Source organism: Python bivittatus, unplaced genomic scaffold, assembly GCF_059951505.1.
Source record: "Python bivittatus isolate LINGU-HERP-01145 unplaced genomic scaffold, Pbiv_v1 ctg000840_np1212, whole genome shotgun sequence".
Lineage (NCBI taxonomy): Eukaryota > Metazoa > Chordata > Lepidosauria > Squamata > Pythonidae > Python > Python bivittatus.
In genome coordinates this window covers 41285171-41312315 of record NW_028277113.1, presented here as the reverse complement: position 1 = coordinate 41312315, position 27145 = coordinate 41285171, and the positions used below count along the sequence as shown (strand labels likewise).

The window sequence follows — 27145 nt, the reverse complement described above, 5'->3', positions numbered from 1 at the left end:
ATGAAAGTTGAAATCAATATTATTGTAAAAAAAAGTTAGGAAGTGGCTCTGTTTCTAAATAACATCCATACAAAAAATTCTAAATCCCCAAATTTCTAAAGATCTGATTATCAAACATGTGTTACAATAAATATGAAAGAATTTGATAAAGAATTAATTTGCTAATTGCTCCCAATTCATTGAAAAAACAACTGCTTTAAAATAAGACTTTAGGATGTCAGATCTTATTTTGAATTATATTTGAGTAGAAGCTAAGCAAGTTGTTCCATTTTTTTCCCATACAAAATAGTTTATTATCTCCTGTTCTTTGAAGGGGTAATCATCTGTAGATTGTCCAATTACATCTTTCTTCTAGCAGTGCTCCTGCAGTAACTGACTTTGAATTTTGTTGAATTTTATTGTAGGGTGGCTCAGTGTCTTTCCCTTATCAGAGCTTTTTACTCTTTCTGTTTCTACAAAAACTTCAAAGGAAGAATGTAAAAAAGGACTTACTTTCTTTTTGATGGTAGGGATTTGTCTGTTTATTTTTTTATCCACACTGTCTGCTTAAATATCTATAACTTTTCAAAATGCATAGGTGATATCAAAGGGTTGTATAAGAACAATGGTAACAGAATTTCTTTGATTTATTTTGTTTGGAGCTTCCCTCTCCCTTTTTTTGGGAAAAAACAACCTACTGTTCATCTCATACCAGAGTGAAATGAGATGAAGAATAGATGTCTTTAGCATATAGCACTAAATCATGCATGATCACCAGCAGAAACAATATTATAGTGAAGCTCTTTTACTTCTAGAATCTCTTTATATTATGTTTTCTCAAATACAAGTTAAACATAATGTTTATGGTTAAATCATTACTGTTTCTTAGTGAAATGTAGGAACATAAGAAGAAATAGACAACAAAGATAACTGTACTGTTACTAGAATAAACAAAAATGAAATCTAACTTAAATTTGGGTCTCCTCTAAAAGAGAGCTACAGACTATTCTGCTAAAGGAGCACTTAGATATGATTGGTTGAGGATGTTTTATGAACTTACCAAGGAGGATGGATATAAATGATATCCTGTGGTACTGCCTCCAGATGAGCTATTGTTTCTTTTGCAAAAAGAACTTTAAGTCTCGGCTGAATTTCAACAATTTCTTTTGTGATAGAACCATCAGCACAAATCTGTCCCAGTTGGTGACAGATAGCTATGCAAAGAGTGCATTCTTCATGCATTTCTAAGATCTTCACAATTAGTACACCAAGTTTGCCACCTGGAAGTTAAGCAATGAAACACAATTAAGAACTGGTGAAAACACATGAAAAGAAAACTTCTTTCTAAAATTTCTCATAGCTACAAATAAGCCTTTCAGAAATGACTTTGTATGGACTTTTTTTTAATTGCATAGGTCTTCATTAAAAGAAAATTTTTCATCTGCCATGTAACAATCTCTTTTTTTTAATAAAATGTAGTATTAAAAATTAAATAATATCTCATAACAAACTGGAATTATATTTAAGGCAATGCTATCCAAACATTTCCAATTATTTAGCTAGTTAGGAATTGGCATGAAAAGCATGTGGTAGAGACCCTCATAGGCTAGTAGCTTCTACAGGTATGAGGCAATTTCCTGTTTTTCTATCAAAACAACTCTCCTCAAAAGACAGAGAGTAAATGGGCATGCTTCATAATCTTGCTGATGAAAAAAGTTAGTATTTAAGAACTTAGTCATCTTACAGAAATAATGTTTTCTAATGAAGAAAATAATTGCATAAATCTTGCAATAAAATCAGAAACTCAAAGCAAGGGGAGCCCAGCCACTATAATTTTATCCATCATGTATGTCCTTTGTCTCATAAACTATTGAAAAACAATAGCAAAATCATTTTTAACAACATAAATGCCAACATTAGTGAGTGAAAATGCCTGTTGCTTGATCATGTGAAGAACAGACAATAGCTTCTGTGGACAGCAAAATTTATGTGCTTGGCCTTGATTTAAAAGTTGTACAGCCAGGGGGGGAAAACCACATTTGACACTTTGAAATATTAAAGCATCAGAAAATATATTTTCGGATGCTTGAATATGGTGTACCAAGATTTCTAAGTAACTAGAAAGTACAGCCAAGAAGGGGCTTAAAGCACAACACCAAAGAAAGCCTGTTCCTGAAACTGCAGCAGTCCTATCAGTTAGGTTCTACATGGAACTCACAAGGCAAAGTTCTTCATTGGCTGGCATTTATTTTCAAATACTTGCCTATAATACAAAAGTTACATGCTGAAAGTGGAGAGGGAAGATTGTTGTAAAAGTTAGAAATACATCACTGCAGAATAGAAGAAAGTTCTGTCTAAAACTTAAAGATCTACCTGATGTTACTTATTCATTTGTAATCTGATTGTTGTATCATACTGCAAAAAATTCAAAATGGTCAGAGCAACCTGTCTGCTTAAAGCCCACCAAGCCTGATCTGTTTGAAGCCAAGCCTGACATAGCAGAAGAGAGCAAAACAGAAACAGCAATTCCTGCCTTTCCTGAATTGCTTTTCTTTAAAAAGTCTTATTCCTTCTCGGTGTATGTAGACAAAATCAAGTCTGCACTCAAATATGTACAGTAGTTCACCAAATGACTGCTTTGTTCTGTCTGTCTTTTATACACACACACACACACACTCCTACCTCACAAATTTGCTGTGAGGAGAAAATGAGGAAATTGAGAACATTTATGGCACCTTTGAGCTCTTGGATGAAAAGTAGGGTATAAATGTAATACATATGTATATAAAGCTTTATTTGATTACTGATTTCAGCTTAAAGAAGGTAAGTACATGGAGTATCAAGAATTAACTTGAAAAATGTATGTCAGTATCTGCCAACCAGGAATACTGTTCAGTTCTTATAACATATGTTATTTGAACCCCTAAATTGTTTTTAGCACTAGAGAAAACACATTTGAAGATATGTGAAAATTTCTATTAAATGTGAAATGTGAAATTTCTATTAAATGTGAAAATTTCTATTAAAATGAAGTGAGCAGGGACATGCAAAATATTCTGTGCAAGGAACAGCCAATTTCAGGACTGGAAAACACTTATTTGAACTAGGCATAGATCTGAAGCATGTGTTCCAAGGCAGGAATGATTCAAGATGCGGACAGCAAGAAAAAGACAGGGTCATTTGTGGCAACTAAGGGGAGGTTATGAGCCAGTTTGGTGTAGTGGTTAAGGCATCAGGCTAGAAACTAGGAAGCCAGCTGGGTGACCTTGGGCCAGCCATTCTCTTTCAGCCCTAGGAATCAGGCAATGGCAAATTCCTTCCAAAAATGCTGCCAAAAAAACTGCAGGGACTTGCCCAGACAGTTGCCAAGAGTCAAAAACTGACTTGAAGCCACAATTAAAAAAAAAAAAATTGGGGGGGGAGAGGTAAGAGAAAGAAAGGCTCTGGGAAGATTACCTAGTAGGCTAGCCCACAGTCTATGTGGAAGAGAAGGGGAGAGATGGGTAAGACATATTGGCCTTCCCTTACATATCCCATAAGATCCCTGTTCTGGGTTTCAGTTCAGCCTAACTTCCGGTTTTGGTCTGAGTTGAAAAGAATACTAATTTTGTAGTTTGTGCACATTCCTAGAAACAAGAATCAGCAATCTTTCAAATATCATGTAAAAGATAAACAGGGCAGTTTTTCAACATTTGTATGAATTGATCTGAAGTAAGTTCTCTCCATTTCTGGAATTAAGTCCAGTCCTAAACTGCTCCCCAACAATACGCCACCCCTGGCAGGATAGCACTGAATGGCACAATTAATTCGTTATCTAAAATAGACTACAGCAAACTGGGGACAAGTAATTTTTAGCATCTAGACACCATTTATTTTAAGAAACATATTCATCAATTATATCTCAAACTCAGTTTTATTGGCAGTTGCAAGTCTAGTTTCTAGCCTTCTCAGAGACTACTTACATTTAAGGTCATATTTTGACTGACTTAGAGCTTTCAGCAAAGTATGCCTGGGCATGTGTATGTGTGTCTACATAGATAAAAATGCAGGCCATTCTAAATTAGTCCTCTCTCATTAGTTGCTTGATTTGAAATATATCTCAGGCTCAGGTTGCATTGATTTTTCTGTCCTATGTACATTCCTGTATCTTAGTGGCAAGACAGGTGAAAACACCTTAATTAACAGGTGAATGAACAAAGTTTGGTCAAATAATCAAATAATCCAGTTTAGCTATATTTACTTATTGATTCAATTTATTCAATTTGGATAGCAGTCCATCTCATCTCAGTGACTCTGGTCAGCTCACAACAATTAAAACAATACCCAAACCACAAAACAATTAATAAAAAAAAACTTACAAACATACAAAACATCAATAAAAACAGCATTAAAAACAGAAAAATAACCATAATCAGTGGCAACATTCAATCAGTACCTCAGAGTCAACACAGCCATTGAAGAGCTCTATTAGTACTATGGTGCCAGCCATATCCAGCACATAAAAAACTCAAGAAGAAACATACACAAAGCTGATTTGCATGGACCACCGTAGAAATACTAGCTAAAATGGTCATTTCTACTAGCAGAGTGGTATGAATCTGACCCATTCAGAAAGGTTTGTTGTACTTGATCCTATCTGGCTTAGAAACTCTCATACATATTTCACCAATCTGCTATGATAGAAGAATCCTGGATCTATTTCAAAATAGATCTCTTAGCTTTGTCCCTTCCCCCTTATTATATTACATGTACTATTGGTTTTACATCACCCATATGGTGATGGCATCTATTTCTCCTTTCCAATGCAGGAAGTAAGCATCTGTCTTTGCTTCTATGAGGGAGCACATGCTATTGCCAAATAACTGCAGCAATAACATGCTGGACTTCTAAATTATATCCTATGAGAAGTTGACATATGCCCTAATGAGAAATTGTTACGGTATCAAAAGCAGCCAGAAAATATGGCCTGCACACTAAGCACTGTCATCTTGGTATTTTTTAAAATAACTATGAGCCAGGGCTCTTACAATCAAAGAGCTATGTGTGTTCATAACAGGAATGGCTGTGAAGGACAGGGCAACCTCCATGGTTGGGAACTAGAGAAATTAACTTAGAGGTCATTTTACAAGCAACTGCTGCCTTTCTAGCTAAAATTGATATTAAAGCTCAAATACAAGGCATTGCTCTATCTAATGAAAAGAAATGGCTGGAATTTTCTCTTTTCACTTATATGCTATATTTTAAGACAGATACATCTTATAGCTAATGAAATGTTTTGGACCTATTTGAATAGATCAGTGCTAGTTCTGTGATACTGCTACATGAATGGACCTGGATTCTGCTAGATTTTGAGGTCAGGAATAGTGTGACTACAAAAATGGATGGATGGATGGATGGATGGATGGATGGATGGAAGGAAGGAAGGAAGGAAGGAAGGAAGGAAGGAAGGAAGGAAGGAAGGAAGGAAGGAAGGAAGGAGAGAAATTCACCGGATATAAGGTATTAAAGGTTTCCCTGTTCTATCAACTAAAGGTTCTAAAGAGCAACTGAGGATTCTGAACTTCCTACCCTCTAGTTCCTCATGCTGTGATTATTCAGTCAGATGATGTGGGTGATGACAAATTCTTGGCTTCTAATCCTGGCAGACACTTTGGAGGGCCTGTCTTTCTTTCACTCTGAAAATGACATCCAGAGCCCATGTTGGGTTCAGATCTGCAACACTGGATTGGAATATGGCACTGATTTGCTGCTCTTCTTCTGCAAGATGCTTAATCTTTTTGAATTTCAATTTATCCAGGTACATAAAAGGGAAATATCAGAAGCTTTTCCTCTGAATGCTTGATTGTTGTCTAAATAAACAGAGTTATCCTACAGATAATATTACGGATACTCTTTTAATCAGATTACATATGTGAATTACATACCTGACAAAATATATTTATGTTTGGATATTTTGTTTTGAACTAAAGTCTTATTCATTTACTTCTTCAAGTTTTTAATACAGCAAATTATCTAGCAATTATAAAAAAATATTTCCAATCAAAAATACACAATCAGCTTTTAAACAACTAGAAGTTGTTCCCCAGTATAACAAATGGATAACTCTTTTGCTTCTCATTTTAGTTCATCTCAGAATCATATCTATAAAAATGCCACAGTATAAATAATTACAATGTCACCTACCATTTGAAATAATTTCATTATGTTAAATTCTATCACTCAAGCAAAACAGGAATTATAGTGGAACAGCTGATTTTATGAACAGACCTGAAACTGATGAAATTACTTCCAATAAAGCCGTATGAGACAATGAACATGAGTTGATGTTTTGCTAACTGTGCTGTTAGTTTATTCAGAGCAGATTTAGAACTTGGCAAAAGGTGTCATGTCCTTACATACTGCCCATGTTCAATGGAATAGAATGCCCACTGTCCAGAATCAATGAATATATAGATATTATTTACACATATGCATGCTAATTACATTTAAAATTAACATGAAGGCCAGAACAGTGGCAACTCTGCTTTTTCAGCTTACAGAAAAAAGGGAACAATAACTAATATGGATGAAACCAGGAGTCATAATGCTCCTAGCGGAAAAGGGGGTAGAAAGAAAAATACAAATCTATGGTATACTCACATCTAGAATACTGCATACTGTTCTAATATCACAGTAAAAAAAAGTTATAATAGAACTGGGAAAAGCACAGAAATCAAAGTGGGCAGAGGCTCAAAATCCTATGAGAAAAGGCTAGAGGGTTAGAGACTCTAGGTTGGACAAAAGGATTATTGAAAAGAGATATGACTAAGGTGTACAGAATCATTTATGACATGGAGAAAGTAGAAAGAGACTTAGAAGAGACAAAACAAAATACTTCTACAGGCAGTGCATAACAAATTTGAAGAATCTGTTTCCACACAATGCAGTGATAGCCATCTTCTCCTTCCAAGTACCTTAGAGGGATCTAATGACCCCTGTGAAAAACAAAATGTTGGACTTAGATGGGCCTTGATCTGATCCTGGACTACTATTCTTAGGTTAGGGATTATCCTAGAAAATGGATTACACTTGACTTTGTCAAACACTTAATCTTATTTCATTATGGTTAAATTTGGAAAGTAAAGCAAGATTTTATTAATTTATAAATTTTACAGATCATCGCAATCTGGGCAGTTTACAATATGATAATAAAATACAATAACTACACTATAAAAATATAAAACAATATAATATAAATATAAAATTGTTACAAAAAAGTAACCATTTTACTTTTGCAGCATGGAAGGCAGTTAGGCATACAATGGGAACAAAACTTAAAACTGTTTTTTCCTCTCACAAGAAATTGACACTGGAAAAAATCTTTTAAATCGCAACACATTTTTTGGGAAAACATTGGCTTATAATGGAATCATTACACTTAATCAACTATTAAGTTATAATATATCTATTATGTGCCCTCATTTAGTGCTGACTCATACACCACTAGAATTTCTCTAGACTAAGAATGATCTGAAAGTGGATTTAAAAATGATAGGCTACAAGAATGATATGGAAAAAGATGCTATACTGGATATACAAATGAAACCAGCTGATAACTTAATAATTAAAAGGGATATACAAATAACAGACCAAAAGAATGACCTGGGTAACTTTCTTTTACTAGATTTACAAAAGAGGCTTGTTAAAGCTTTGAAGAATTTTGTAAGAAGGGACAAAGAAAAAATGAAAAGAAATCAAGTTCTAGGACATTATTTGAAGGGATTAAAGATCAAGATTGTTAAAAGTAAAAGGAAGGAATATAAAGTTGGTTTATCTGATCAAGGTTAAAATAGCTATGTTCTTATCTCTGATAACTATTAATGGGCTTTTACTGATCAGGACTGAACAATGAGGCTTTAAGGATATGTTTATACGTAAGAGATGGGATATGTGATGGAGAGATCATTTATATTTTAAGAGGAGGTGATAAATTACTAAAATTCTTTATACTTGTGATGAAGGGGAAAGTCATTTCTTTATATATTTCTTTTCTTTTTCTTTACTATATTATTTTTTCTTTTTCTTTCTATTTTTTCTTTTCTTCACTTTCTATTTTTCTTTTTATTCTTTTTTTTTTAGTTTCTATTAGTTTTTATCTTTTTCATTGTAATCTTTAATAAAATTACTATTAACACATTCTGAATAACTTTTCCAAGATTTTCATTGCTAGTCTGTGGTATATTACTTGACTGCTGGTTACTTTATGTTGGTATTCAATCTTAAAAACAGAAGTCATCCATCACTTCAGTGTCTTTACTGTCAGTTCCAAGATTAGGTGCTGTACCTGTTGTCATTAATTTGGGCTTCTTTAGATTTAATATTAACCTTAGCCCATTTTTTTCACTATGCTCCTCGATTTTCATTACTAGAGTTTGCAGATCATTTGCATTTTCAGCTATCAGAGTAATGTCTTCAGAATACCAAAGATTAGTATCTTTCTTCCCCAATTTTAAACCATGCTCATCTTCTTCCATTCCAGCCTCCCTCAATATGAATTCAACATATAAGCTAAATAGACAAGGAGAGCATATACTGCTTGTCTCACTCCTTTGCCAGCCTGCTGCCAGTCTATTTCACCTTGTTCTATCCAGACTGTGGCAACCTATCCTGTGTATAATTTTGCATGAGGACAATGAGATATTCTGGACATTCTTAAGGACATTCCATAGCTTGGCATGACTGACATAACTGAAGGCCTAGTCAGTGAAATGGATATTGACTTTTTTTTAATTAAAAGATTGGACATTCCCATATAATTGACACTCATTCTGCTTGAAACCACTTTCAATTTCAATAAGGCCTTCATATAATCTTTATCTAGTGGTTTTGTTTTTCTCCAATTTTCTGTTTTTCTTTCTTTGTTCACTCATCATTTTTATCCCTCTCTACTTCTCTATGGACTTCTTCCCCCATTTCTGATGTTGCTTTTCTTTCCCTTTTAAAAATCTTTCTTAGACTTTAATATTACAGTATTACATTTCCACAAGAACAGAAAAAAGAAACATGCATCAAGCTGAAACAATATTTACATTTGTGGAAGTATCGTGTTTTTAAATGCCACAGTGTCATTGTCTATCCTATTCTTTCTGTTCTTCCATATACAGTCCTTTCCCTGGGAGCATGAAAGGACTTCTGAGAAAGCCAGGAGATGACCAAGATGGTAATATCTGGGAAAGCTCCAAGAACAGCCCAGCAGTGAAAAATGTTGATACTTCTTAAATTGTCTTCATTATAGATTTTCAAAGGCCTAGAAAATGCTCTTTAGGGGAACTTTTTTATGCTGAACATTTAGGATGGTTTCTTTCCAAAAATATAATCCTGTTAAGCCTGCAAAGCTTATTATCAATTACATAAGAACATTCTTCCATTGTTCTTCTTTTCTGTTGAAGGAGGTTACCATACTTATGCACAGGTGCACCAACTAAGCCAGAAGATATCTGGCAGGGGAAGCTTTTTAAACATAAAACCAGTGACTCAATCCAAACAGAAAAAAAGGGGAATGTACACACATTGTACAAACTGAAATAAGTGCTACTTTAAGCCTAATCATAAAAGCTTAGACTTGAAAAATGTTTACTTTAACTTAAATAGCACTTTGCTTTTCTCAAATAGGATAGGCAAATGTGAGAAAAAACTACAGGCATTTAATCCTGCTTGGAAGTCTATAATTTAAGATAAATATATCAATATGTATTTTCTAGCTTCTTTTAAACACATCTCTTGGGCTTTTCTAAAGGCTTCTAATTCACAAATGTGTGTGTATGTGCCTTACATACAGAGAAAGAGAGAGAATATCATTATTTTTTTTCAACAATGAAAAAAATGAGCTGATCAGAGGTCACAAAAGGAACACTGGAAATCTGCCATTCTCTGGAGCTCTAAAATATTTACTTCTAGCATTCATTGAAATTGAGAACAATTATAAAATAAAGTGCTATTAAGATACTGGGTGGGAGTATAAAATACTCCCCTCAATAAAAAATAATCTAAATGGAGCACTATCATTATTGCATTCTCACCCTTAAAGTGATTGTATAAAGTAGCTGGCTTTCATGCAAAAGGAGCAGTCAAATTGCCTCTTGCCCTTTTTATATTTCTTTAAACAAAGAGCATGCACATTTCAGAGTTGGATGTTGATCATACAGAGAAGGACTGTGTAACATATCAGATTCAAAAACGAAAAAGAACTTCATAGCGCTTAGAAACACAAACACAACAGCTATCCACAACTTCTTAAAGCAGCTGCCCTCCACAGTGCACCACAATCTCAGAAAAAGACAAACTTGCTTACTCACTTACAATTTAAGGAACTGTAGATAAGTCCTACATCCCACTCTTAATATGTGCATACAACTTACATCCAAATTTTTTCCCTTTTTTGAGAGAAAAAAAAATCCAAAAAAGTTTGAAAAACTTGATAGCTGAGAAACACAGTTTAATCTTTTGCCCATGACTATCTTCTTGTTCATCCCCTCCGTATTTTTATTTCTCTGTTAATTCAAATATATATGTCCAATATAATTATTTCATAATACCAACAAGTCCACCATGCCATCGTCTACAGTTGGAACAAATTCAGTACTGGGATAATATTGTTGCAGAATTGCAAGAAGGTGAACACCAGTGAGAATACTGGACACTGTGACGTCTTTGAGATTGTATTCATAATATCAGTGGCCACATTCACAATACTCATGATACCTTTCTACATTGCACCACTGAAGTTTGAATTGATGGAAAGAATACTTCCACCTGCTATATAATCATGAAGAACCTGCAGAACCACCCCACAACTTAGGTCTTCCTGATGAATCAATACTAGAGGAAGTGCCAAACACTGTAGAGATCAAAAGAAGATATAAAACAAGTTAAGTAAAACAAAGCTGCTGGATGTGATGAGGTCACAGCAGAAGCATTGAAGTCACAAGATGACCCTTTGCTATGACAACTGTACTTCCTAATTCAGTTGGTCTGGACTTCAGAAAAAATACCAAGCACATGGAAGCAAGACAACACAGTGCTCATGAAGCAAGCCATCCTAATCTCAATCTTTATAAAGAAGCCAGCTGCAAGTGCAAACTCTGTTCTCCGTAGTCAGTAAAATATTTGTGTGGACAATCCAAATACAAACAAAGAGAACAAGTGGCCCATGAAGAACAGGCTAGTTTTTGATATCTGTGATAAGTCACTACTGCAGTAGGCACCATCATGGGGAAAAGTTAATTGGTGTTGCCATTCAGCTTTTGATTCACCCATCTACCTTTTATGGCAGAAGCCTAACATTACCATATACATCAAAATGCACCTAAACTTCACGCTTGGAGGATAAATGGCCAGAGTATTGAACAAGTGAAATCTTTAAAATATTTGGACATGGTTTTCCCTAGCTACACCAAACGCAGTGCACACCAAAATTATGTCATACAAAATGCTCAAAAAACAGTGGCCGCAATTCAATATTTTCACTTCACCAGAGGAGCACAGCATATCCCAGCAGCGCTAAAGCTATATTCAGCTAAGGCTCGTGCACAACTACTTTTCAGTGCCCAGCTATGACCTTACACTTCCTTTACTCCTCATGAAAGGATCCAATCTAAATTCCTAACGGCTATATTCCAGGTAGCCCCTTGTGTTCCAAATGTAGTATTAAGAAGGGAGGCAGGGCTATCTAAAGTTGAAACAGGTGCATGGACCTGTATCATAGCACTTTGGCTGAAGTTACTGTTTTTTCCCACAGGTTTGAGTTCTTTCCGTATTGAGGACAATTACAAATCAATACGGTTCAAGACAACCTCACAAAAATTTCAACATCTTGGCTTTTCCAGGGAGGCATTCCTAATGATGGGTTATGAGCGTGTACTCAGCACATTTAAACAACATATCAAAGACCTGGAAGCCCAACAGGATGGTTTGGACACATTTGCAGAATAGATCCAGTTTGTTAGCTGTACAAGTCACATGGGAACACAAAGATGGAAAGTTCAACCCAGGGCATCAAGAAAAATCTGGAAAAGGCAAATTGCAACTGATCCAGCCCATTGCAGATTGAACTTTAATCCATCACAGCAATGGACAACGTATTTTGGTGAGGCATTGTATCAAATGCCTATGGCCCTGTAGCACCACAGTAGTGTATTGGATGTGAAACTGTACTCAAGTTCATATAGTTGCCATTTATTTGTTTTTGCACTGTATTGTAAGAGACATAGGATGATTAGCAATGTTTATAACCAATGCTTAAAAGCCACCAAACATATATGTTAAAAAGATGCCGCTGAGTGCAAACAGATATAAGGTCCTCATGTTTCTTCCTTCAAGAAACAACACAAAGTTATTATGACAATCAAACCTTGAAGGCATAAAGTTATGACTGATAGTTCTAACCAAATGGAATAAAAATAATAAAAGAGTGTTTGTGGACACAATATCAATGATTGTCTAATACAGCTTCAGAAGGTCCCAAATTAAACTGAAGGTTCAATTTTCCACCAAGAGGAATAACCTTTCCCCTGTCTGTATGATTTTTTTCCAATGAAAATTAGATCCTCCATCCTGAAATTTCTTTTGGTTTTGCAAGGGTGTAGTACAGTTCTATGCTTGGGCCATAAATCCTGAAAGCATAGTTTAAATACAACAGTGAAAATATCGTTATATCACTATAACCATAGGGCTTTGTTTAAAAATTACAATTTCTTCCAAATCATAGTAAAAATATTTTTATTATAGTTCTTACCTGAAAGTGTTTCATAATGAGAGGTACGCTGATGCCTCCAAAAGTTTACTGCAGATCTCTTTCTATTTTGGAGTCTATTCAATCTTTCTGCTAATCCTCCTCTAGAGATAGAAGAAATTATTTTTCAATTTCTCAAAGTTCACTGATTTTCTCCAAAGCTTATTCTCCTAAATAAATGCAATATGCAATTTCTAGAGTTCTTAGCACCAGAGGGATATTTTAAGAATAATATGTGAACAGATTCACACAGAATGTGAGCATATTCTACATTTAATATAGACAGTTTCAACATACAGTTTTTTAGTTCCTGGAATAAAAAACAGAACCATTTTAAAAGGATACAAGAGTACTCTTTGGGTCAGAGTAACTTTCCACCTGAAGAGTGTAATTTCAGTCAAGACAAGTGTACTTTTGACCATTGCCCTACAGCATATTACTGGAAGACGTGTAACCACTGGTAAGGAATGCATCCCAAAATACCCCTTGTGCATACTTGACCTCATGATTCATTTCATAAGCTGGGTCAAGTGTAAACTTTCTGTGGCCTGAAAATTGTCCATAGCCAAAAAAGTTCAGTATCTGTAAAGGGAATAGCACACAAAGCAAATTTATTAAAAGCAATTCCGAAACTTACCTATTTTCAATTAATATTCAAAACTAAAAGAGAATATATGTAACTCAGGGTTTAACTGTGGAGTCCTTGGTTGTTTGATTGCAGACATTTCATTACCCAACTAGGTAACATCATCACTGCTAGCGAGTGTGGGGTTTGCTCCCTGTTTATGTACAGTAGCTTGCCTGCCAGTGTTGGTGGGGGTGTGGTTTTCTCCTTGGTAGTTCCTTGATTAGGGTATTGTTTTCTGCTTGATTGTTTGTCTGGTATTAATCCCTGCTTATCTAGGTGTAGGCTGCTGGAGAAGATGTCTTCTGGTCTTTTTGTTTCCTTCTTAGCTTTCTTACTATCTCTTTTGAATGGTGTGTAAATGTGTTTTATCTCTCTGTCTATTGGCTGATGTGACTGAGTGCCAAGCTTCCAAGAATTCCCTAGTGTTTTTTGATTTAGCTTCGTCTAGAATGTTCACAGTTTCCCAATTGAAATTATGGTTGAGTCTGTCCATGTGTTGTGAGATTAAGGAGTTTCATCTTGTCTTCTGACTGCTAGTTGGTGTTCATGGAGGTGCTCTGCTAGTCTTCTAGCTGTCTGTCCTACATAGTGGCTGTTATAGTCCTTACACTATCTTGTAGATCATCTACAAGAGAATGCCAAATGTTCAAGTTGGCTTTAGAAAAGGCCAAGGAACATGAGACATTATTGCTGATGCACGCTGGATAACTGAGATAGCCAAAGAATTCCAAAAAGAAGTTAGTATGTGCTTAATTGATTACAGAAAAGCCTTTGATTGTGTCGATCACATCAAGCTGTGGAAAGTCCTCAGAAAAACAGAAATCCCAGAACACCTCATTGCCCTCATGAGAAAATTATATACAGGTCAGGAAGCCACAGTACGGACAGAACATGGCAAAACAGACTGGCTCCAGGTTGGCAAAGGAGTGGACAAGGCTATATACTCTCCCATTATTTATTCTACCTATATGCTGAATATATATTAAGGGAAGCTGCACTGGAAAAAGATGAGCATGGTTTTAAAACTGGAGGAAGAAACATTAATAACCTGCATTATGTGGCTGAAAATGCAAAAGATCTGCAAGCCCTAGTACTAAAAGTCAAAGAGCACAGTGAAAAAAATGGGACTAAAATTAAATATAAAGAAGACCAAATTAATGACAACAGGCTGAACAACCAGCCTTAGAATTGGCAATGAAGATATCAAAGTGGTGGATAGCTTCTGTCTTGTAAGATCAACCATCAACCGTAAAGGAACAAGCAGTCAAGAAATATGCCACAGACTAGCACTCGGTAGAGCAGCCATGAAGGCCTTGGGAAAGATACTGAAATGCTGTGATGTGTCTATACTTATAAAGATCAGAATTGTGAAGCCATGGTATTCCCTGTGACATTCTATGGAAGTGAAAGTTGGACTTTGAAGAAGCAGGATAGGAAAAATATTGATGCTTTTGAACTTTGCTGTTGGAGAAGACTTCTGAGAATACTGTGGACAGCCAGCAAAACAAACCAATGGATCATTGAACAAATCAACCCAAAGTTCAGACCTGAGGCACAAATGACCAGGCTCAAATTATCCTACTTTGGACCCATTATGCAAAGATCTAGCTCTCTGGAAAAGGCTCTAATGCTGGGAAAGGTGGAAGGAAAGAGAAGAGGATGACCAGCAGCAAGGTGGATGGATTCAATTACAGTGGCAATGTGCACCGTTGGGAGACCTGAAAGAACAGATTAGGGATAGATAGTCAAGGAGAAAATCTACCTATGTGGTTGCTAGGGGACGAAAATAACTTGATGACACATAATCATCAATGCATGTATTACATGTAGTCCTCGGGTTAGGACATCAATTGAGACCCGGATTGCCATTGCTAAGCAATGTGGTCGTAAAGCACGACATCACGTGACCGCATCATTTAGCAATGATAATCTCAGCAGTCCTGGTTGCTGTCATAACCCCAAGATGGCAGGAAGTTAAATGGGAAGTCGCAGGAGTCCCAGGTAAGGAGCATGGGGGTGCTGCAGGGGGATGGGGGAAGCGCTGGGAGGGCTGGCACAAGCCACATGAGTTGGGGAAGGCTGGGGGAGGGCTTGGGAGACCTGGTGCAGGCCGCATGCAAGCACAGGAAGGCCAAGGGATGCAGGACACAGCGGGGTGCAAGTGGAGAAGGCCGGAGAATGCAGGGCACAGCGGGGTACGAGCACAGGAAGGCCGGGGAATGCAGGGTGTGGCAGGGTGCAAGCGCAGGAAGGCCCAAGGATGGATGGAACGGCACAGCATGAGTGCAGGAAGGCCAGGGGACTTACCAGAGTGACTTGCGACCTTCCCTGCCAGCTTCCCCATTGATTTTTCTTGTGGGAAGCCTGCAGAGAAGGTTACAAATGGTGACCATGTGATCATGGGATGCTGCAACCATCGTAAGTGAAAGCCGGTTGCCAAGTGCCCAAATCGTGATCACATGACTGTGGGGGGTGCACTGCAACAGCAGGAACTTCAAGGACCGGTCATAAGTACCATTTGTTCAGTGCCATTGCAACTTCAGTCACTGAACAAGTGGTCAGTAAGTGAGGACTACCTGTAATTATTAAATTATGGTTTTCTATAACCATTTCTTGGCGTTGGCTACAATTCACTGAAAGTTTACACAGTACCTGTGAAAGGAAGTATGCAAATTTGATTTTCTAAAACAAAAATTAGCAAGATATTTTTCTCTCCTGCTTTCCCATCTACAAAGTGAAGGGGTCTAAAAACTTAACACTGGTAAGCCTGTGGCCTGTGCACCCTGCATAGTGAGATGGGTGGTGTATAAATTTGATAAATAAATTTTTAAAAAGTTTTCTAGATTCTAACTTATAGCACACAAATGGAAATTCGAGTCATACTTCTGCTAACTTCATGGGTCTGAGAGTTTCTCGGATCTGGAGATGCCAGGGATTCAAACTGTAACCTTCAGCTCTTTGTTCTTTCTCTTGTCCATAAGTTGCCATAGTGAGCCTGGCAATGGAAGAGCAAAGCTTTATATTTGTAGGAGTGGGAACAAAAATCTACCTTAAAATTGGCATCTGGAAGTATGTGGCAAACAGCTCAGCAGAGGTAGATTAAGAATTATGTGGGACTGATGTGTGTGGCACATTCCTTAATACTGGTTACAGTTGTAAGATGTGGCCCTGACAGGTAGAAGGAGCTGGAATGCAAGATCAAAGTTACGAAAGAATAGAAGTAATGAATTAATTGGAATAGAATTATGGGGCAGAATTATGAGTGTAAACCTATCCTGAGCTCATTTTTTAATGTGAGTACAGGTAGTCCTCATTTAGTGACCACAATTGGGACCAGCAGCTCAGTCGTGAGGTGAAATGGTCACTAAGTGAAACTGCAACTATGCTTACAATTTTACTTCAGCATTCCTTTGCTTTACAGACCTGCAAAGGTTGTAAATGTGAGGATTGGCCATTAAGTTACTTTTTCATCACTGCCTTAACTGCGAATAGTCACTAAACGAGGCACTACCTGTAGTATGAATCCATTCCGCTCTAATTAAGAAGATAATAGTATAAACAGGAGTGTGATATTTTTAGTGTATTTGTAACTCTTCTACATTTCTCTTTTTCCAAACTCTACATTCATAGCAGAATGTACAATAATAATATAATCAAAGAATGTAACTTAAGCATGATTTATTATACATATTACCCTTGTATCAATAACAAATGCACAGAAGTAGCCCTTAAGAAAGAGAAGTACAGATGTACATGAACTATTCTACTACCCAAAATTCATAAGTTTATCAACCTGTCAATATACTGTAGATTTTATTTTTATAAAAATAAAAGAGGTACCTTAAAAAAGGATTCTGTATTGCAGTAGTTCTTGGATTATAAAATGAAACAAATACATACACATTTTTAATTCATTTAACTAAAATCTATTACTATTATTAGATTTTTATCCCACTTTTTTTTAATTTGGTCAACTCAAGGTGGCAAACATATCTCCTGCTTCCTATTTTCCCCCACAACAACAACCTTGTGAGATGGGCTGGGCTGAGAGAGAGTGATTGGCCCAAAGTCACCCAGCCGGATTTCATGCCTAAGAGAGGCCTAGAACTCACAGTCTCCTGTTTTCTAGGCCAGCACCTTCACCACTATACCAAACTGGCTCTCTTCTTATATCCTCTTTTCATTCAGAATTTTGAAGCTTTAGTTTACCAGACAAAATGAGGAAGCTGTTTTATTGCATGGTATGATAGAACATTATGGTATCATCAACTGCTTATATCATACTACCCTGCTCTCTATATGCCAATACAGGTAGTCCTCGCTTAACAACCACAATTAGGACTGGAACTTAGGTCGCTAAGCAATGTGGTTGAAGTGAATTATCACATGACCGCTTCGCTTAGCGACCACAATCCCAGCAGTCCTGGTTACCATTGTTAAGTGAACATCCTGGTTGTTAGGCAAGGCAACTTTATGCCAGTTTCCCATAATCAAGTCAGCGGGGAAGCTGGCAGGCAGTTGCAAGACCCAGGCACTGCCGGGTGGGGGAGGGAGCAAGGGGGTATGGGGTTGTACATAGGAGGGTCAGTGAGGGTGCATGGTATGGGTTGGGTGTGTGAAATCCTCAGAACGGCTTGGGTTTTCAGCCCCAGAGACAAGAGGCTTCTGAAGCCTCTCCACTCCAGGGCTGAAAATCTTCCAGGGCTGAAAATCCTGCTTGGATTTCAGCACGGAACTTTTTCAGCCAGCCCCCAGAGGCGAGAGGAGTCTTCTTGGCAGGCAATAGCAGCTTGCAATTGCCAAGTGCCCCGCAATTATGTGATTGCCATTTTTAATCTTCCCTGCTGGCTTCCCCAGAAAGTCACTTTTTTGTGCCATATTTTGAAGGGTTTGAGAGCTTATTCAGCCTTATTGGACACTTCCCATTTCATGGAACTAATTGCACTTTGATTATAACATTCTTAAATTATATAAAACTGATGGAGGGTGCTGAAAATGGGGTCAAGATGATCCAAAAATATGAATTAATACATTTTGTCTGAAATTACTGCTATAGAGGGAAAACCTAATGCTGCTAGTGACAAGGAAGGTTTGCATACCATAAAAATGTTTAATAACTGGACCCCCAGCAGTTTTTATTTGGCCCAACCACTGCATCATGAGTAGAACTGAGTCCAAAATTATAATAATATTATGGTTTGGGGGACAGAAACACCACACCACATCTCATGGTTGGAATATAGTATTGAATAAGACAAACATTTTATGATTTTTTTTTTAATATTGCCAACTTGAGTTGAACCCATATGTTAACTGAGGGTTAGATAAAACAAAAGGAAGACATATAAATATCAAAGGATTTACTTAGGAAAAAATAGTGCACACCTTGCCTATAGCATGGAATGGGAAGCAAGACTTATGATTAAACCATTACATCCCTATATATAATAAAAACTGAAATGTTAAGAATGAAGGGTCTCTATGAATCCTCTTTTATGTATTATTTTTGTTTTCATAGTTTGGTCATTTAATCCTCTCACACAATCTTATATGACTTTGATTTTCATAGCAGAAATTGTATGCTTTAAACTGCCTGATATGGAAGGACCTACAGGTGATCCTCACTTAACGACCATCCGTTAAATGATGGTTTGAAGTTACAACAGCCTTGGAAAAAGTGCTTCGTGACCCGTACTTGCACGTACGACTATCGCAAACCATCACACACACCCCGCAGTCACATGATTGTGTTTTGCACCCTTTTAAGAGGGCTGTTAAGCGAATCGTGGTTGTTAAATGAATTCTGGCAAAAAAGTCCACTGGGGAAGCTTAATTCACTTAACAACCATGTGATTCACTTAACAACCATGTGATTTGTGTAATGACTAGTGATTCACTTAACAACCATCACAAAATGGTCATAAAATTGGGTCCGGTCATGTGACTTAATGACCACCCTCCTTAACGACCAATTGTCTGGTCCCTATTGTAGTCATTAAGCAAGGACTACCAGTATAATCTAATAACTCCTGTAATGCATAAGCATTTCACATGCATAACAAATTTTTATATAGGATTGCTTTGACAAACTCAGAAGGTTTTAGCATCTTCTTCAAAACATGTGAAAAGTGAACTGAGCAACAAAACATGATAAAAAAAAGGTAATGGCAAAGTCTCAAAAATATAACTCTAAAAATTAATTTTGTCATTGTTGAAAGTTTGTACTTTAAACAACTTGATATGTACCTCAGCAATTTTCTTTTTTTTGCAGAATCTTCTGGAGTCTTCAAACTCTTTTCTATCTTTTTCTTAGGTGTTTGCAGAAGGGTCTGAGCAGATTTTAACCAGTCAGTTGCTGATCTTCCTGTGTCTGTTTCAAATCCTACTCCAAAACAGAACTGGAACTTTTTAGGAAATTCTAAATTAGTAGCTTCCGTTTCTACATTGCTTTCTTCCAGATTTTCATCATCTGATAAATATTCTGAAATCTGTGGAGAATATGCAGAAGAAAACATCAATTTAAATACATTTAAAGAAGCTAATGAATTACTGTAACACTAACAAGTAAGGATTTACAATTATATAAATATATAATTCATTAAATATATCCAGAATGTGAGAATTCAAAGTGACCAATGCAGCTGTATTTTATTCATTTGTTAAAGGAAATGAACTCTACTTTTTCAGTTTAAAAATGGTCATTCTCAACAACTAAACAGTTAAAAAAAACCCACCAGTAGTACGTAGTACAAACAACACCCAAAATACAGTAGCTTACTAAGCAATGAGTGTCATTATTGAAGAAAAACCACAGAAACAGGCCTTATCCCAAACAACTGAACCCATGTAGTTCAGTAACAGCCCACCAATCTTCTCTAACTAGGTACTTCTCCAGATTTGCTGAAATGCAATTCCCATCACTGCCAGCTAGCAAGGTTGCTACTATGGAAGGCTAACCTATACTAACTGACTAACTAAAACTCTACATGAGATTTTCCAGCCATCCTTAAAGACTGAACTTGGAACATGCCATCCATTACACTACAGTCATTTCCAATAATCAGAAGCTTACTGGAAAACTAAACTATTTGAAAGGTAACTGACAAAAAATGAGTTTGTCAGGAGCCTTTGTCAGGAGGAAGGAGTCTTATAAAACTTTTAAACCAAGGAATTTTTACAGTTTTGGTGGCATAGCAGGAAAGGTTATTTCATGTGCTGATCATATTTGGAAGTTATGGAAAGTGAAAATGAACATACCAGATGAGGAAATTCATACAGGGAGAGATGGTATTTTTTATAATGGACTTGTATTAAGAAACTGAGTAGTAGCCAGCATGGCTAGTATAAAAATTATTCATTTAAATGTGTATTTTATGTATTTTAGGTAGTCCCACATCTGAGAACACATCTAGTAGCATTTATATCTACTGAACCTTCCAAAAGACCGTCAAAGAAGGTCCTGTGTAAATCTCATTAAACTGATCCAATCAAGATCAATTACTAAAACCTTTGTGACTATGATAAGATGATAGCTGAAGCTGAATACCTAAACACCCATCTGTATGCTCAGACTACACACTTCCTGTTTTCGAGGAAGAATAATTCCATCACTAAAACCTAAGTTATGTTAATTGCCTTCCTGATTTAAAAAAAATCCCTCCAAGCTTTTACCTCATCCTTAGAAAGCAACTGACTGACCTTATACAAATTATACCATTTCAAAGCATTTCATATTTAGTGCAAATAAAGATTTCCGTATAAAATTACAAATCCCAAATTATCAATATTAGTTTTAGAAATCACGGTTCATATATGATTGTAGTGGGCCTTCTTCGTCAATATGTGAGAAATAAAATTTCTTTAAGAAATTGGAAAATGAAAGAGGAAAAAGGAGTTCTGAAATTTTTAAAAAAAAAAAAACAAATCAGAGTTTTCCATTTCTTTTCACCTAAGCCTAATGTGTACTTTTTGGTACAGTGAAGCAAGTTTTACTCCTTTATTCAGAGCAGCAGATAAATTGGGATTTCTTACACCTAAAAAACCTCTGTGTGCTTATCAGGCAAGGATGCCTTTTGCTCAGCAATCTTATTACTGATACTTAGATTTATCTGAGCGAGACTTCCTTCCATGAACTTCTCTATGATAAAATTATTGCCTTTTCATTTGCACCTCATCATTCCAAGCTCATGCTGAGAGCTTTTCCTGCCCATTTGCCCTACCTCTGATTAAGTTAATACCCAAATTGCTTGCCGTGAATGAAATGCTAGATATGTCAAGGAAAGTACAAAGCAGAAGCTACATCTATGAACCACTGAAAGATGCAGGACTACAAATGATAAAAAAGAGGTGTTTTTAAGGTGGCTGTAGTTAGCAACTGGATACAGAACTAGAGCTGATAAAACTTCAGGTTTCATAGAATCTCTTCCTAGTTATCTATTGGCTCCCAATTATTTACAGTAAAGTAATTATTTGGATTTGTGTCTCTGCAGGCCTACCTCTGGGCCTAACACAATGTCTCTTTCAGCTATTAACCCTAATATTCTATCATTATTATTATATATAATAATATTACCATTATCATTATCAACCAGGCTTTTGGCAAGGGAGAGTGAGACCCCTTGCTTCATTGTGCACACCATCTTTTATCTTTATCTTTTATTGATTTTATTGTAATTTCTTTGATTGTTGTGAGCCGCCCAGTTGTTAAGAGTTGGCAGCATACAGCTTTAATAATTATTATTATTTTGTAAATACACATTCTGTCACAGATTATGTGAATTATATAAATGATGGCTTTAAACCAGTGAAATTCAAAAGTAGATATAATTCAAAAATTCCAAATATACTTAATACTAGGCCAGACAACCATTAGATGCAGCAAAGAGAGAGAGAAAATTCTATTTCCTGCCATCTAGCAGTTATCTGGATTTTTGCCACTAAGATGTGGTATCCATTTTTAACATGCAATACATAAATAAATGTGTCTTCAGCAAATTTCACCAATATAATGTCCTTTAACATTTTAGAGTCATAAGGTCCATGACTTTTAATCAACACAATGGATGCTAAATTATGGGAGTTGCAGGCCAGCACTTCTGGAGAGTACCCATGCATAATGTTCTGCACAGGTACGACGAATATCACAAGAAGTAGTGAATCAAAATAATGCGTTAAAAAGTTTATTCACAGATGTAATAATGGCAAAATAGCTCTTTCCTTAGCAGGAAAAGTCACTTCCGAAGAAGGGAAATTAGGAACAGACACACAAATGGAACTTAATATTTCTCCATCCATAATTTAATATTTACTCTCAATCGCTCTCTTCCAAAGTTATTATTTATGCCTACACCAAAAAGCCACTAGACAAATATTATATACGCAGTTCAGCCCTTTGCCATCATTATTTAAAGAAGAAAAGTTTATCTAAAAAGAAGAAAAATTTATCTAAAATTTTACAGCCACCAATTTGGACATACAAGTATTTTAATAAACAGAAGATATGACTATTACAAGCCAGTGTCCTGTGGAGAGGAAACTGGGTGTTGTTTTCATAAACATGCTAAACCACAAACCAGTCAACCATATTTTAGCCTACTATGTTGTGCAAACCAGTTTGTTTGGTTAACTGATGGTTCATGTGTGTCATGTGCATCCACAAAACTCAATTAACTAAGTATACCCATGGTTAGAGACCTGAAGGAACAGATTCAGGATAGACTGGCATGGAGAAAATCTATCTGTGTGGTCACTAGGAGTCAAAAACAATTTGATGGCACACAACTTGATAATATTGATCAACCCATGGTTAAGTTAGCTATGGGCAAGCAGGTCAACAAACACAAACTGTGCTATATGACCGTATACCTCTTTCTCTAGACCACCTTTTACTTTTGCATGCAACTATTAATTCTATTCTGCTCTGTTGAAAGTAACAACAGTAGAATACATTATGTAAAGCTCAGATTTTAAAGATAAAAGCATATAGAGAGAATATAAGAGGAGCCCTGCTGCATTAGGCCAAGGACCACCTTAGTCTAGCATTCTTGTTTCTCACAGTGGTCAAAAAGATGCCTTAGAGGTGCTTGCAAGTATGAAACAGAGAAATACCCTTTTCCCAACCCCAATTCCCTGCAACTGTTATTTGGAGGTATTCTGCCCTCCACCAGAGGTAGCATTGATCTTGAGTCTTCAAGACCAATAGCATTGATGAGCACCAATATCCTCCCTTACTAAACCACCCCATTTAGTGGACATCAGTATATCTTGTGATAATGAACTCCAAAGGTTAATTATGCATTGTGTAAAGAAGTACTTTTGCTTGTTTTAAATATTGTTCTACCCAGCTTCACTGGGTGACCACTGGTCTTAGTGGCTTGAGTGGGAAAAAAAACTCTCCCTGTCAACTTTGTCCATATCATGTATGATTTTATACACCTCAATCATGTCCACTCACCATTTTTCCAAGCTAAAGAAACCCAAATATTCTAGCTTTCTCCCATGGGACAGTGTTAAGCCCTCTGAAATGCCATAAATATATAAATAACCAATAATCACTACACATTTTAAGCAGTGATCTACAGGAAAAAAAAAAAGTTTCTGTTGGGTTCTTCTGGAATATGACCTCCTTTAGCAATGGTCTCTTTGTGCTGTATTATCTATCAAATACATGTAGTAAGAGGCAAACATACTTGAAAACCTATTTCATTTGTTTTGTTAATACCCATATAGAAATACTAGGGTCAACCTTCCCCATTTATACCTGTAGATATAAATTTATGCCTACTCCTACTTTGATTTCTAGATGACAAATATTATCATGAGGTAATCTGATATTTCAAACTGCTAACTGTACCACATCGGAAGTTTGTTTAGCTTCACAGATCCCTTTTTTGAAAGTAATATCAAGTTCCTGCCATGCTCCAAAAAACCTAAAGTGACTTTTCTTCGCATGAAAGCATATGAAATGAATGAGGCATAGTGATTCACTTGCTTGCCTTTTCAATAGTAAGTTCTACTGTTGATTCTTAAATTTCTAACTAAATATGCTAGGGTCCTTCTAAGTTACTGTCATAAGAGATATGCCTATCTCCAGAACAGAGGAAAGAAGACAACCTTATGATATAGGTCTTTAATAATTATTCTAAATTAGTTACCCTATTTATTTCTAGGTTTGTTTTTGTTTTTGTTTTTAAGCTCCCTTCACCACTGGGCTTTACAACCTGGCTCTCTAATACACTCTACCTGAGCTCTGAGAAAAACATGTCAACTTTATCCTGCTATAGGCTACCTCTTCCTTTCACTCTAATATACTACAATAATCTTCCATCATCTGAGTACCTATCTGTGGAGTATACTTCAGCACCCAGAATTCCCAGCCAATATGGCTATTCTTGAGAGCTCTGGGAGTGGCAGTCCATACCTATGGAGGGTGCTCAGGTTGGGCAAGGCTTCACTAGAGTTTATTTCCTCATTTTTTCCATAGTTTCTATTCCTAGGAGTGTTATTTGATTGAACTTTTTTCTTTCAACCCCAAATTTATTCTGCAGAAATAACTTGCTTTGCTTTTCTTAGTCATTTGGGCAGTCCCTTCTATTTGAACTAAAGTTTTTAATGTAGACTTTTTTTCACACTTGATTTGGGTATAAAAACATTTTATTTCTGGTCTCATTAGTGCTTATGCAGGAATTACTGCTTATACAGATAGAAAAGGGACTGCACATTTAACATTCACACAGATCACAAAGTTCATGATTCTGCTAGGCTCTTATCCTCACTTTCAAGTTGCACAATCCTTCCCAATTCCTCCTTACTTAGTTTAATCTGTTCTATTGAACTATGGTTCCCAGAAGACGTAGAAATCTAATTTCCAAAATCATGCAAAGGGGATACACAATGTCAACCCTTTGGGGTAGGCAAGGTCAAGAAATAAGCACAGCAGCAATTTTAGAAAAGCTTTTTTATTGGGCATGCCTAACACTCTACCACTTTAGCATATATAGTAGAGAAAAATAATCTTAACGCAGTGGAACATAAATCAGATTAAAGCTCATCAGATTAAGTTTGTACTTAAGACACCACCCCATCTCTTCAAAACAGTGATTAGTGATATTTGAGATGTGGTTATAACTTTAATGTTATAATGCATTATCACAGAAAGGGTGTCTTAATACCTTATCACATGGGGATAAGTTAATTATCTCTATGTGAATGTAGCCACCATTATAATTTTCTAGGTACTTAAAAAGTTTTAGTTTTAAGTCAATATGGTTTTGCTAAGAGTATATGTTGATGAGATTCCACCAAAACAGCGTGGAAATCAGTGCAATACATTTGGGAGTGAAATCAAAAGAAAACATAAAACAATCTATCTTCAGGAAATGAAAACTGTAAATAAAGTTTCTGATTTTTTGTTTATTGTTTGATTTCAAGATATTTTTCAGAGGAAAAGTACCAAAATCACCTGTTGGAACACAACCAAGTCACCCAGAATGAAATCCACTAATTTATCATTTTACAATAAATTTGTCTTAAATATTTTCCAATTCTTAGCACATTTATACTCAGGAAGATCACTTGAAGTAAATTAAGCACAAAGAATGTAGGCTAGTCCTCTAGTGAGTTATAAGGAAGTGCCAGTATACTAACTAACCACTAGCAATACTTAGGAAATATGTATGTTTGATCTTTCAAATGTCCAAAATAGTTCACACACATTATATTACTATAAGCTTATTAACAATGTCTTAAAATATATTTTAAAATCCACAGTGCAAATTATATTGTGGGGGAGCTTTGCCTGGGTCAAACTGTGGAAGTGACAAAATTCTGATGTGCAACTCAGTATTTAAGCAACCATACACCTCCAGCTCTTACCTACTAGCTGAGTGGAATCTCTTAGAAACCAAAGTAAACAGCTTAGCTCCACTGACATGTGATGTCTTCCAAGAGCAGGTGATGACAACTTTATGAAAGAATATTAAAAAAAACTAGGCTTCATATCTAAATATTTTGAAGTTGGCAGTAGGAATCCATATATACAGTAGAACAAATGTGTGAAATACTGAAACTTAAAAACAATCTTGCCCAGCACATATAGTTTATTTGGCCACTTTTCAATTATTCTGAACTAATTAAGATATATAAAAGTATACAACACTGTATACAGTGCATTCGGAAAGTATTCAGTTCCCCTTCACTTTTTTCAATTTTGTTATGTTGCAGCCTGATACTACAATCGTTCAAATTCATGTTTTTTCTCATTAATCTACACTCAGTACCCCATAATGACAAAGTGAAAACAGAATTTTAGAAATGTCTGTAAATTTATTAAAAAGGAAAAACTGAAATATCACATTGGCATAAGTATTCAGACCCTCTGCAACAACACTTGAAATTTAGCTCAGGTGCCTCCCATTTCTCTTGATTGTTGCTGAGCTGTTTCTACACCTTGATTGGAGTCCACCTGTGGTAAATTAAATTGATTGGACATGATTTGGAAAGGCACATACCTCTCTATAGAAGGCTTCACAGCTGACAATCCATATTGTACCAGAGCAAAAGCCATGAGGTCAAAGGAACTGCCTGCAGAGCTCAGAGACAGGATTATTGCAAGGCACAGATCTGGGGAAGGCTACAAAAAAAATTCTGCTGCACTGACGATTCCCAAGAGCACAGTGGCTTTCATAATTCTCAAATGGAAGAAGTCTGGCACAACCAGGACTCTTCCAAGAACTGGTTGCCCGGCCAAACTGAGCTATCAGGGGAGAAGA

General features: G+C 36.2%; 1 protein-coding gene across 2 annotated transcripts in view; it reads right to left on the bottom strand.

Annotated features, from left to right (window-relative positions):
• SPIDR (scaffold protein involved in DNA repair) overlaps window positions 1-27145 on the bottom strand; it is a 199618-nt gene that overhangs the window by 116145 nt on the left and 56328 nt on the right. For both annotated transcript variants that reach the window (XM_088130630.1, XM_088130632.1), the window contains exons 6-8: window positions 19623-19864; window positions 12752-12852; window positions 1040-1259 (exon numbers count right to left, since the gene is read on the bottom strand). In XM_088130630.1, the coding sequence (XP_087986756.1) occupies window positions 1040-1259; window positions 12752-12852; window positions 19623-19864 (563 nt within the window). The remainder of the gene's footprint in view (window positions 1-1039; window positions 1260-12751; window positions 12853-19622; window positions 19865-27145) is intronic.